Source organism: Lolium perenne, chromosome 1 (genome assembly GCF_019359855.2).
Source record: "Lolium perenne isolate Kyuss_39 chromosome 1, Kyuss_2.0, whole genome shotgun sequence".
Classification (NCBI taxonomy): Eukaryota; Viridiplantae; Streptophyta; class Magnoliopsida; order Poales; family Poaceae; genus Lolium; species Lolium perenne.
Genome location: NC_067244.2, coordinates 42,372,477 through 42,386,157, shown reverse-complemented (window position 1 = coordinate 42,386,157; position 13,681 = coordinate 42,372,477). Strand labels below are relative to the sequence as shown.

The following is a 13,681-nucleotide window of genomic DNA, read 5'->3' as shown; positions in this document are numbered from 1 at the left end:
CAAGGGGGTAGAGTGCCCACTACCATTCGTTGACAACAACAAACACCTCTCAAAACTTTACTTTTATGCTCTCTTTATGTTTTCAAAATAAAAGCTCTAGCACAAGTATAGCAATCAATGCTTCCCTCTGCGAAGGGCCATTCTTTTACTTTTATGTTGAGTCAGTTCACCTACTTCCTTCCATCTTAGAAGCAAACACTTGTGTCAACTGTGCATTGATTCTTACATGATTGCTTATTGCACTTATTATTCTACTTTATGTTGACAATATCCATGAGATATACATGTTACAAGTTGAAAGCAACCGCTGAAACTTAATCTTCCTTTGTGTTGCTCCAATGCCTTTACTTTGAATCTATTGCTTTGTGAGTTAACTCTTATGCAAGACTTATTGATGCTTGTCTTGAAAGTACTATTCATGAAACGTCTTTGCTATATGATTCAGTTGTTTAATCATTGTCTTTCCATTGCTTTGAATTGCTGCATTCATCTCATATGCTTTACAATAGTATGATTAAGATCATGTTGGTAACATGTCACTTCAGAAATTATCTTTGTTATCGTTTACCTACTCGAGGACGAGTAGGAACTAAGCTTGGGGATGCTGATACGTCTCCAACGTATCAATATTTTCTTATGTTCCATGCTTGTTTTATGACAATACCTACATGTTTTGTTCACACTTTATGATGATTTTATGCGTTTTCCGGAACTAACCTATTGACGAGATGCCGAAGTGACAGTTCCTGTTTTCTGCTGTTTTTGGTTTCAGAAATCCTAGTAAGGAAATATTCTCGGAATTGGACGAAATCAACGCCCAGCATCTTATAATTGCACGAAGCTTCCAGAACACCCGAGAGCCACCAGAGGGGGGCCACAGGGCCACCAGATGACAGGGCAGCGCGACCCAGGGGGGCGCCACCCTGTGGTGTCACCGCCTCGTCAGCCCTCCGACTCCGCCTCTTCGCCTATTTATAGGTCCCTGACCTAAATCTTCGATACGGAAAAGCCACGGTATGAGAAACCTTCCAGAGCCGCCGCCATCACGAAGCCAAGATCTGGGGGACAGAACTCTCTGTTCCGGCACGCCGCCGGGACGGGGAAGTGCCCCCGGAAGGCATCTCCATCGACACCACCGCCATCTCCATCACCGTTGCTGTCTCCCATGAGGAGGGAGTAGTTCTCCATCGAGGCTAAGGGGCTGTACCGGTAGCTATGTGGTTAATCTCTCTCCTATGTACTTCAATACAATGAACTCATGAGGTGCCTTACATGATTGAGATTCATATGAGTTTTGTATCACTATTAATCTATGTGCTACTCTAGTGATGTTGTTAAAGTACTCTATTCCTCCTCCATGATGTAATGGTGACAGTGTGTGCATCATGTAGTACTTGGCGTAGTTTATGATTACTTGTAGATTATGAAGTTAACTATTACTATGATGGTATTGATGTGATCTATTCCTCCTTTCATAGTGTGAAGGTGACAGTGTGCATGCTATGTTAGTACTTGGTATAGTTGTGTTGATCTATCATGCACTCTAAGGTTATTTAAATATGAATATCGAATATTGTGGAGCTTGTTAACTCCGGCATTGAGGTGCTCTTGTAGCCCTACGCAATTAGTGGTGTTCATCATCCAACAAGAGAGTGTAGAGTATAGCATATATCTATTTATTCTGTTATGTGATCAATGTTGAGAGTGTCCACTAGTGAAAGTATGATCCCTAGGCCTTGTTTCCAAATACTGCAATTATCGCTTGTTTACTGTTCGACTGCATCTGTACTGCCTGCCATTGACTGCACGCCAGTTGTAGCAGCAAGCTATTTTCTGGTGCCGTTACTACTGCTCATATACATTCATACCACCTGTATTTCACTATCTCTTCGCCGAACTAGTGCACCTATACATCTGACAAGTGTATTAGGTGTGTTGGGGACACAAGAGACTTCTTGCTTTGTGGTTGCAGGGTTACATGAGAGGGATATCTTTGACCTCTTCCTCCCTGAGTTCGATAAACCTTGGGTGATCCACTTAAGGGAAAACTTGCTGCTGTTCTACAAACCTCTGCTCTTGGAGGCCCAACACTGTCTACAGGAAAAGGAGTGTGCGTAGACATCAGGAAACATAGTGGTTCATCTCCGGGTGCGGGGGCATGGTTATTGGTCTTCCCATGGGGTCATGTCTTGGGTAGTAAATGAAGCGGGTACTCTTGAGCTTGTTCATATTCTGTCCACACAGATGGGCAATTGCTTCTTGCATAGCTCTGACTAGTCCTTCCTTCCAGGTGTTTCCCGTTACAGAAAACCATATGGTTCCCCATATTGGGGCTCGGAGCCTTCCTCTCAGATCTGCAGTAACTTCCCACCGAGGTTGTCCTCCCGATGGATTGTTAAGGGGTATTCCGAAGAACTCGGGATACGGGCATCCTAAATACTCAACTAGTTGCTTCAAATCCTTCTCGAACATGAGGTTTCCTCCATGGCCAAGCTGATTAGACTTGCAAGTGTACTCCATCTGTGAAGAATTAGGATGAGTAAGTTAGAGAAGTGGGTAGTGTGTCCAAATTTTATGTAGTAGTATAAGAAGAATAGAGCATAACTTTCTTATTTTGAAGAAGATCTCAAGGATGAGAGTGATAATAAGTTTTCATAAATAATTACTTCATTTGTTTTGAAACTAAGTTTTTCACACGTCCATTCTAACTAGGGTCTCCTAAGGTCAACAATGGCTCTGATACCAACTTGTCAACACCCGGATTTTTACTTCCAGATGCCTATTATGCCATTCATCGCAATCCCAGGAATATTGTTTTTGCGAGACATAATAGATTGATATCACAACACATCATTCATTACAACACATAATAGTCTTACAAATTAAAGGATCACATGATCCAGTCGCATTACAATAATAGATGATCTATTGATCAATTACAAAACACATAGCGGAAGCGAAGTAGCGTAGTAGTAGTCCATTTATTCCACATGCAACTGTTGACGTCAGGAGTGATCCTAGTTGTCGTAGACGTCCTGTTGTCCTTCTTCCGGGTTCTGATACTCCTCTTCATAGTCTGGCCATTTGAATAGCCAGGGACACAGCCATGAGTACTTTTAAATTACTCGCAAACTAATACTAAGGTAAATACTATCAACTATAGTAAGGGGGTTCTAAGCTCTAGTTTCATTTGCATAAAGCCAGTTTTATTTCATAAGTACTTTAATAAGTAAAACCTCTTCATTTGCCTAACTTAAATCAAGTGGGAACATTAGTGTCATTCCCACAACTCAGTTGTGATTCAAAGTCAAAGTCACCTTTCAATTCAAGTCACAAGTCACCATTCATATTTTTAGAAAAATTCTGATGACAGAACAGTATGGCCTTTCCAACTGTCCATGACCGCAGACGTGGCTATTCGAATAGGTTAAACTCTGCAGAGGTTGTACACTTGTGCCACAACAATTGCAATAGTTCGTCAGGGGTAACTGGCCCTGATTTATCGTACGCAGTACGCGAACTACCAATCCTAACCTTTCATTTACATACCCTAGTATAGGCACCTCTCCCCATGAGCTTGGCCTCCCGGTGAAAACAAACCGTCAACCCGGGAACTGCACAGGGCTTGAGTAGGACATTCACCTCATTTCACGTCATTTCACTTTCAATGGAGGCAGCCTCGGCATAACCCCTATGACGCTTGTTCAGAGGGAACCCATACTAAAATACATAAGTTTCCAGTCAAGCCTTACCCCAGATTCAGGTATTGTGGGGGTACTTAAGAATTGGAATGGTATCGCATCCGAACCCAACCATCAGTTTTGTAAAAGTCACCAAGTCATTCACCAATCATATTCACCTTCAAAATCTTTCAATAGAATGACTCATCATTCCAAGGTTTTCAAAGTCATTTCATTTCACAAGTCCCCAACTAGAGTAGTTACTTTTAATGTTTAGCACTAGCAACTATTTATGAGGGGTGCTAAATAGCTTATAGCTCTCCAGGATAAGTGTGATGCTCTTGTACTACTCTATAACTAAACCAAGTGAATCATAAATCAAAAAGTAACTTTGATAAATAAAAATTAATAAAGCTTGCAAAGTAAAAACTTGGAATAGGATCATTAGGCATAAAGTAAAATGTAATGATGCCTTGCTCTTGTAGAGCTTTGCACTAGTCTAGCTTGCATTGGTAATATCTTGCCTTGATTGGTGAGGTGATCAAAGTTTTCTTCTTCTTCCTCTTGGTAGAAAACCTCTTCCTCTTGATAGTCTCCGGTACTAGTGTGTATAAACGAATACGAGGATACAATCACCAAACAACACTTAAGTAGACTTAATTAGCCTTAACGGCTCACACAAATGATCTAGCATCCTCGAGGTGTGGAGAGTTTTCCTGGAGTTATGGGAGGGAGGAAGAAAACGAGTACTACTACTACTACTCAGAATTCGAGCCATGCAGTTAGCAATAGCAGAAGGAAATGAGAGGTCACAGTGGCTCATTATTCATGCCTCCTCCTCCTCGATTATTTACCCATGCCTGTTTGGTTTCCCTTGCCATGTCAGCGATCCATGTCGCTTTTCATCTGAACCACACATCTTCATCTTCTCCCAAAAGCAAGATGCAGTTTTGGAGATTGGAATTTTCCCCGTGTGTTCTCCTATTCCCTGTCCAACCATATCTTGCCTCCTCTATAAGTACAAGAACATAATTACCTAGCCGCTAGCGCGTGACTTTTGTGACTTAGACTTTGGAGGAGGAGAGGACTTGGCCATGACGCTTTGGAGGAGTCCAGACGAGCGCCGTCGGTCACCGGCCGGCTGAATAGAGGTGATATAGCAGAGGAGGTCTCCTTCCTGTCATCTAGCAGGTGACTTCTTCTCACGCATGGATCCTTTGCTTTTTCCCATCGCGCGGCACATACACAATCCTCATGATTGACACGTGGAGGTAGCTGAGCAAGAAATTTTTAGGGATATTATATGACAAATTAAGGAATCTAATCACTGAGTTCTAAGAAAGTAATTAATTTTCAAAGGAAATCTAATAGTCCCCGATACATCCGCTCTTGAGGCCTAAATAGAGTAAAAAAATCTTCATGATACATGCCATGCATGGATGTAGCCAAGAAACGGATTTGCAAAGTTAAGCCATATATGCTACTACTACTAGTAACAAAGGAATCTAATCACTGACTTCTAGAAAAGAAATTAATTTTCAAAGGAAACCAAAGAGTCCCTGATCCATCCCCTATCGGGGCGCCTACAATTACTACGCCGACATGCACGCAACTAGAGATTTAAGGGCTGGCTTCCAAGTCATCGATCCGTGACAAGAATCATCTTAGCCAGTCATCCATCCTTAGCGATCCTTGAAAAGAATCATCTCAGCCGTTCCTGCATCCATGGCCATCCAACAGGTGGTGTTCAAGAGAAAAAAATTAACGGGACTGCTTCTCATCTTCTTCTTCCATCTAATTCTAATCCTCTCCTTCTATAAGTAGAGGCCCTTTGTTACCGTCCGCGTGTGGCGAGCGCGTGTGACTTTTGTGACTTAGACTTTGACTCTTGCTCGGAGAGGGGAGGGGGCTGCCGTGATGCTCCGGACGGCGGAGACGCGCGGCCATGTCGACTTGCTCGGAGGCGCTTGCAAGATTTCCGGCCGATGGCGATGCCGGGTCGGCGGAGGGCTCGGCCATGGTGTTCCAGAGGCGAAACCACGCACGCACGGTTGCATGGTGGGAGGCGAGCGTGGCTCCCGGGCAGCTAGCCGCGCGCGCCATCATCTATGTAGCAGGTGACTCCTCTGCATATCTCTGTTTTCACGTTTGGATGAGATCGATTGGGTTCGCAAGAAAAACTACTTTCCAACCGACCCATGCATAATGCTCCGTGTAAATTTGTGCAGTACCGACGGCAAGCTAAGGTACGCACAAACCTCTCACCTAAGGTACGCACCAGCATGGGCGTTCATCTTCCTCTCTACAGCACTACCTCTCACCTAAGTTGGGTAATTAACATAAAAACATAAAAATGTAATTAACATAAAAACTAGCATAAATTCACATGTATGACTGTATGTGGGGTGAATCTAAATGTTCGTAAAGATGAATTGTTCTTTATAACACGAGAAAATTTAAATGTTCGTACTGAAGAATTCGAATTTTATATATACCTATTTTGGAAATGACAACTTTTAGATCACTGGAGGTATGTTCTACCTTTACGTGTAAGTTCGATTCTATTCTTCTTGGTATTGTCACTGCCACTATACTTTTCTAAGGGTTTGTCTCTGTGTTTTCTTTCTTTGATTGTTCTTCACCCAAACAAATACCACTTCTTTATGCATGTTATTGTGCAATCATGGATTCATGGGCCACATTGCTAACATGTTTTATTAACAAAGTGCATAGATTTCTGTTTATAGATATTCATATATCTGTTTCCTGAGAAGGCGATTCAGGCCAATGTAACTAAATGGTGCCCTGCTGCCGATGTTCTGAAGCTGAATACAGATGTTGCTCTCCATCTGGTGAGAGTGGTCGCTGGTGCAGGCATTGTGGTGCGAAATAATGAGGGAGCTTTTATTGCAGCTGCGTGCAGGAGGTATAACCACATCGAAGATCTGCTCTCTATTGTGCTAATGGCATGTAGAGATGCAATGGTTTTTGCAATTCAGCAAAACTACACCAAGGTGATGATTGAAACTGACTGTCAAGCTGTAGTGGAGATGTGGAGAAGAAGAAAAGACAACGTTTTGTCAGGGGTGCATCTCATTAGGGAGATGCAAATTTATGAGGAGTCCTTCCAGGACTGTGAGCTCATTTTGTTTTGTGATTCCAACACTTTTCTTGCAGTAATATGACTATGAGAGATATCTACTTAAATGTACCAATTCATCAATATATGTTTGACTTAGCTATTAAAAGTGACATTTACTGATGAGTTAAACTTGTTCCTTTATATTTGACTTCAAAATGCTAGGCATAAGAATGTTTGAGAAAAACTGGAAGTTCAGAGCAGGGTTCTGGCAAATTATCAAAAAGCACATGCGGTTTGTTTGTGAATTTCTACCAGGGAGCGCTTCAGCTAGAAAGAATTAATTGATCAGCTAAAATAGTTACAATTTATACTGAACTCTTATAATTTTCAAAGTTCTTTATTTCCATGTTACAATTTTTTTGTGAATCATGTTCTAATATTAAAAAGTTCAATCTTCTATCATTTAATCAAGACATTTAGCCACATAGCAATGTTGCCAAATTTTAATTGAATTTATATATTTATTATATAATTGTAATGTATCTTCTAGTAAAATTTTGTTCTGCTAAATGGTAAACTATATTTTTAATAAAAAATCCTTGAATTATTTTCAATAAATAAATGAACAAGACATTGTATATGTATTATGGTAAACATCTCTAGATCATAGGCTTAACGATTATCTCCATAGAGATTTCTGGTAAACAACGAGTTAGCTATATTTACCGAAACTACTAGAGTTTAAATTGAACCGTTTGCATGATTCATGCTAAAAAAAAAGTGTCTTACAAGTTTCAATGGGTTCAGCAATAAGTTATGAACGTTTTCAAGTTTTGCTACACTTCTTTATCTGGTATTTGCTTGCTGTAGTTTCTGCCCGTGAGCTGATTTCTCATGTTGTAGTTTGTCTCTACAAGACTACAAATTACTTCCTAGAAACAACACATTCTTGTTTTATTTTTATGGTACTTCAGGCAAACATCTATTTCATAGAACACAATGTGTGCAAACACTCTGGATCTAAACAACGCCATATGGTAGAACATAGTGAGGCTCCGATATGGATAGTGTGTTGAACAATTAAGAAGGCGACATCTGCTTCAGCAACCCGAGGTCGATGAGAGCGGCCACCTTCCTCACCGCCAGCCTGGCCATGATCCTTTCCCACCATGCCCCGACGCTGGCGCGCTTCTCCAGCAGCGGCGCGTATTCAGTGCCGGCCATGAGAAAGTAGGTGAAGGCAAAGTGCGCGAGGTCAGCGAGGCTGAAGAAGTCTCCGGCTAGGTACGGCGAGCTCGACAGCCGCGCCTCGTACACGTCCAAGACCTTCCCCAGCTTCCCAACGTTCTCGTCCACCACTGCCTGGTCGCGGGCGCCCCCGATCAGCGGCATGATGATGCACTGCCGGACTATGTTGGAGATGGCCGGGTGGTACTGGTGCGCCTCCACCTCCGTCCACGCGTCCACCATGGCTGATTCCTCAAGGTTGGATTCTCGTAGGAGATCTTTGGGGGTGCCGGCAGGTCCGTACTTGCGGAGGATGTACCGCGAAATTGCGCGAGATTCTGTGATGTTGACGGTGCAGATTAGTATCTAGTTGGTACAAGGTAAGATATGTGATGATGATTTGCAAGGCGATGTTGAACTGTCGACTGGTGTCATACCGAACAGCGTGATTTCCCCGTCTTCAAATGTAGGGATCTTGCCGAACGGCTGCAGTGTTAACATATGCATAATTTTCTTAAATAGCAATGAAGATCATAGATATTTGAAACTACTATTCCTTTTGTTTATATAAATGAGAGACAAAATCATAACAAGACAACATAAAGAGTACAACTGCACCGGAGCTAACAAGGCTAAACGAATGAGCAAAATGTTCAGTACTAGACTCGCACGGGAAGAAAAGTTTATCCCGGACCGACATACAGCTGAGCTTGTACTGATTGCAGGGAACAGTAATTGAGCATCTGAATCGTAGATTAAGACAGGAAACTTACGTTTCGGGAGAGGTAGGGCTCGGTCTTCTGTTCCCGCGCAGCCATGTCGACGGGGACGAGCTCGTAGCTGACGCCGGTCTCCTCCAGGCACAACAGCACCGTCGCGACGAACGGAGACGCCACAACCCCGTACACCTTCACCGCGCCTCCCATCTCTCTCTCTCCCCCTCTCTCTCTCCCCTGCCTCCCTCGCTTTCTATCTCATCTCTGTATGTGCAGCTCTGTTACATAGGTTAGTCCATCATTATAAGAAGTTTCGAAGAAGGTGATTGCTAGTCGTACTTTGACCGATTTGTTCCGGGCATCCGGCATTCCGGCTCCGGTTGTCTAAAACTATTGTTTTGCACGTTGGCGTGTTACTACAAAGACAAATTTGCCATCGAAGTAAAATTTTATTTATCTTGACTTGTGTCTCAAGTCGAGTTTGCTTCTTGTCCAAGAAGGAAACTACGATATAATATATTATATCGCGAAAATAATATATTATTTATCATGAACTACGACTTCATCCATAATGATGTTCTGCAAATCGATATAATAGCTGAATATATTATATCGATTTTTTTTGCCTTCCAAGTTAGGTTTTTCATGCTGACTTGTCAAGGCTGATTTTTATTAAACCAAAAAGTTAGTATCGAGCTGATATAATTCATAAGAGTCACACTCGGCATCTGCATAGGTACGATGCACACAGCGGCAAGCACACACACATACGTACACACACATATTTCTTCAAGTCTTTTTGACTAAATAGAAAAAGGCACTTACATGTATGACGTTCTCAAAAATCATGAAAATGAGCTGACTATTGTGGCCTACTCGAGGCACAATAGCAATGTGGCGACGAACGGGGATACCGCCAGCTCGTGCACCTTCAAATTCATCGAGTTAGCTTGTTTTGCCTAATGGGCAATGTACATGGCGAGCGTGACCTGGATGTGATGCAATATCTACCTACTGTATTCCTAAACTTAAACTAGTGTCTTGAAAGGGTCAGGATTCTATACAAAGTTGCCTATTGTTGTAATCCACTTTACCTTGCGTGGCTAAAAAGTTAAGTGGTGAGTTACTTTTACTGACGGACATAGGCCATTAGAACTGGAGTGAAGTTCTGTTGCTAATCCCCTGCTAAAAACCTAGTTACTTTTACTTTTACTCACGTAGTTGCATATCTAGAGAATTTAACTTGGTGTGAAGCCTAAATTGAAAACGAATTAAAATTTGAGATAACACCTATTCACCCCCCCCCCCCCCCCCTCTAGGTGTCATACGGTCCTTTCGCCCCCACAAAAGGAGATCTAGGGTTACATGTTTTGGATGATAATCTTTGCCCCTTTTCGTTGTGCGGAAAGCAAAACTGTTGCACACTTCGCTCTTGGGTGTATCTGAACTACAGAAATCTTTCACCACCTGGGGATCATGATGGCCAGGATCAGCTATACACCTGGCATTTACCTGGAAGAAAAGACCATGGAGTCGGCCAAGAAACAGCCGGCATGGACAACAGTGATCACCTGGTTTGGCGACAATGATCAGATCCCTACACTAAGGGTGGCAAAAGGCATTGCATCGACTTAGCTTGCAGGAAAAAAAGAGAAATATCGATCAGTTATTAGATCAAAGAGTGGAATGGACATTGGCGTTGTCTCCCTGTGTGCCAGGTAGACGTTGTCTCCTCTGTAAAACTCCTCGTTCCTCCCTCTGTAATTCTGTCTTCTTTGAACTCCTTTGAATCCCTTGGGGACTCTGTTTTAATAACAATCCAAAGTTTGAAACGAAGTACAAACATCTTGATTGCTTTTTATATTTATTCTGCTAGAAATTAATAATGTGGTTTGGATTCATTATTGATTTACATTGAACTGGCTGAGAATTACAGCGACTCAGTAAACTAAATTTTTGTTGCAGAACATATTAAAAAAACAGATCTATTAAGCAATAAACGATCACAAACATCTTTTGTTTTGATGCTTATATCATTTTCAACTTTGAGAGACATCTAGTATGCAAGAACATCTCAACAATATTTTATTGGGTGTTTCGTATGTAAAAACCAAGTTCGATAGGAAACACAAACAACTGTACGAGAAGGTTAAGGTACAGGATAAGAACATCACAGAACAAGAAGCAAGGGGGAAAAAACGTGTAAAGGAACTGACTGAACGTATTTCAGGAGTATGATCACCCGATAGGAAAGGCTATGAACAAAAATTAAAGAACCGGGAAACAAATTACTCGTCTTCCGATGGAGGGTGATCAACTTGTTGAGCACCTTGTTCTCCTGTTGCGCTCTGTTGGTTAAAACCCTTGCTCTCTCACATCTCTGAATTTTTAGGCTAGTGTTGTTTTTCTCCAGTTTCGTCAGGTTTAGCACTTGGTCGTTTTCTGTTTTGGCTCGCAACCATCCGAGCGCATTTTGTGCGTCGTCTTGTCCGAGTCGTAGCTCGTGTAGCGCGCAGCTCGGATCTTGGGATGGCACGATCGGTAGTGGAGCTCGTTGCCCACGTTTTCCCTTCTGTAATCGTTGAATAAAAGGAAGAGAATGAGAAAAGCTGCAGCGGCAGTACGCAGCACAAAAACCCTCTCGTGTTCATCCTCTCTCTCTCGCTCTCTGTTCGTTCTCACGATCGAGGTAGATTAGGGACACGCTCCGCCGAGTGGAATCGCCACTCAGGCACTCACGGCAGTGCTTCAGGTGCGCTCCCAAGACAGGGAAGGCCGCACGTCCCATGGTCATGGCGATACAACACTTGTCGCGACTGCTTGCTGTGCTGCGACAATGACGCCATGGACGACGACACATGGTAACTAATCCCATCCGTCTGGCGCTGATGCCGCTGCTGGTGGTTTGTTGCATTGCCCGCGGCGGCGATGGCGCAGAGGTGTTATCCGGGTACACGTTCAAGGGCTGGGGAGGCCGAGTGTTGTGGGTATATTTTATGGGTATATCAACGGCATGGCCTAGATCCGGTAAGCCCGGGTGGCCCATAGTTGGTGGTGAGGCATGTGGCCTATCGGGCGGCCCAGTTGCTGTAGATCATGAAGGATGAAGTCCAGCCCAGGAACGAGGAGCCGGATCCTAACCGACCTACGAAGGAGGCCGGATCCGTGGAGGCCCATAAAGTATCCGGATCCAGCACGTACTTGAAGGAAGGCGGATCCTTGACGTACACGACAAGACGTTGAACCGTAGTTAGGCAACTTGTATTCCGGCTAGGACTCTCCATGTAAACCCTAGATCCGTGCGCCTATATAAGCCGGATCCCGGGAGCCCTAGAGGCACAAGAACAACTCATTGTAACAACGCGAAAGCGCCCAGATAATTCCAGACAAGCAGCAGTAGGCCCTGTCATCGTGCATGTGTTCCGAAGCTGGGTAAATCGCGTACCACCGTCCCGAGAGCACTCCGCCCTATGGCCCCTACTTCTTCTCCCCCTCGTGAGGATCCCTCCTCCGAGGTACCGTCGATTAGGCAACGACAGTTGGCGCCCACCGTGGGGCCTGTGGCTTCTGGAGGCCGGAACCGGGAGGGTTCCGCCGTGGGAAGCTACGACGACACCATCGCTGTGGGGCGCGTCCTCTACGCCGGAAATCTGCCGATCGTCCCTCCGGATGAGTGTTGGATTCCGGCTAGGACAAACCCCGTCAAGCTCTCCATCGTCCCAGTTGGCGGCATACACATCTTCATCGGGGAAACCGTCGATTCCGACGGAAACCCACTGGTAAGTAACGCAGACGCGACCGCCGCAGAGCTGGACGCTGTCGCGAAGATCCGATCTGAGATGCAGGAGCTTCCCAAGGAAGATTCCGCCTCGGATCTGGAATTTTCAAAGCCCACCCAATCCGCCCCTGAGCAGGAAACAACGGTGGAAGACCAATGCATCCACAGGTCTCCCAGGTGTTAGAAAAGCAGAGGTGCCACTTCGTACACTTCTTGGCCCATACCGCCGGAACCGCCCCTCAAGAAGACGGAGCTGGTCCTGAGCAGGTAGAGGCACCGGAAAACGACGCGGATCCGGATCAGGCTGAGCCTGTCGGAGAAAGCGAAACTCCGGTTGAAGAGTCGATTTTGGGCAATCTGAGCCCAATTTCGGGAGATACCCCCTCCATGGATTCTGATGACTTCGTTCGCAAGATAAGGGAATACGGATACGGTGATCAGCCTGAAGTTGAATCCGCCCAGCCTAAGCAGGTTCTCGCAACCGTAGCAGCGCTGGGGCAACCCGGATCAGAAGAGGCAACCGACCAATCTGACCCTCAGCCATCCCGCCAAGGATCTCCAATGTCACGGGAGCGACCCCGCAGGGATTCTTCCTCGGAGGAACTCCTGTCAGCTGAAGAGATGGTGGCACGAGCAGTTCTTAACAAACCTATAACCCCGGGCGACGCCGCAGATCCGGAGGCTCTAGAGGCCACTCGAAAGGAAATGCTGGCCACAGCCAAGAAGCTCGCCGATGCCGCAGCCGCATTAAGGGATGAAAGGGCAGAAGCTGCAGGTTTGGTGGACCAATTCGACAGACAGGATCGCGAAATTGCTGCCACACTCGAGCATGTCAAGAGCATGGCGCAAGAGTGGGAAGTAAAGATGACCTATGCGCAGGCGGAGGCCGATCGAATTGTTAGAGAAGCAATTCCGCCTCGCAGAATCAACTTCGCCACGCCCGCAGAGCAGCAGCCGCTGGAAACCCCAAAGGACAACATGCTAAAAGCTGCGGAGCTGTTGAAGAAGAAGGACGAAGAGGTTGATATCAACTACCTCCGCAAACTTGTCGCTTCAGCAATGCAGCAGCAAAGCAAGGCGGATACTTCGCGTAGGTTAGAATCCAATCCGGATAACTGTGTATCTACCGCGCAGAAGGACGCTCGCGCCAATCGGCATCCCGATGATGAATCACACACCGGATCCTCGGAGCGCAGAA

The 13,681-nt window shown here is 44.8% G+C and overlaps 1 protein-coding gene across 1 annotated transcript; it reads right to left on the bottom strand.

The window, feature by feature from the left end:
• Nucleotides 1-7,691: 7,691 nt before the first annotated feature.
• LOC127335454 (probable glutathione S-transferase GSTF1) lies at nt 7,692-8,991 on the bottom strand. Its single transcript, XM_051362132.2, has 3 exons — nt 8,763-8,991; nt 8,427-8,475; nt 7,692-8,327 (listed from the first exon to the last, which is right to left on the bottom strand). The coding sequence occupies exons 1-3, from the start codon at nt 8,913-8,915 to the stop codon at nt 7,843-7,845; spliced, it is 687 nt and encodes a 228-aa protein (XP_051218092.1). The 5' UTR covers nt 8,916-8,991; the 3' UTR covers nt 7,692-7,842.
• Nucleotides 8,992-13,681: the final 4,690 nt, after the last annotated feature.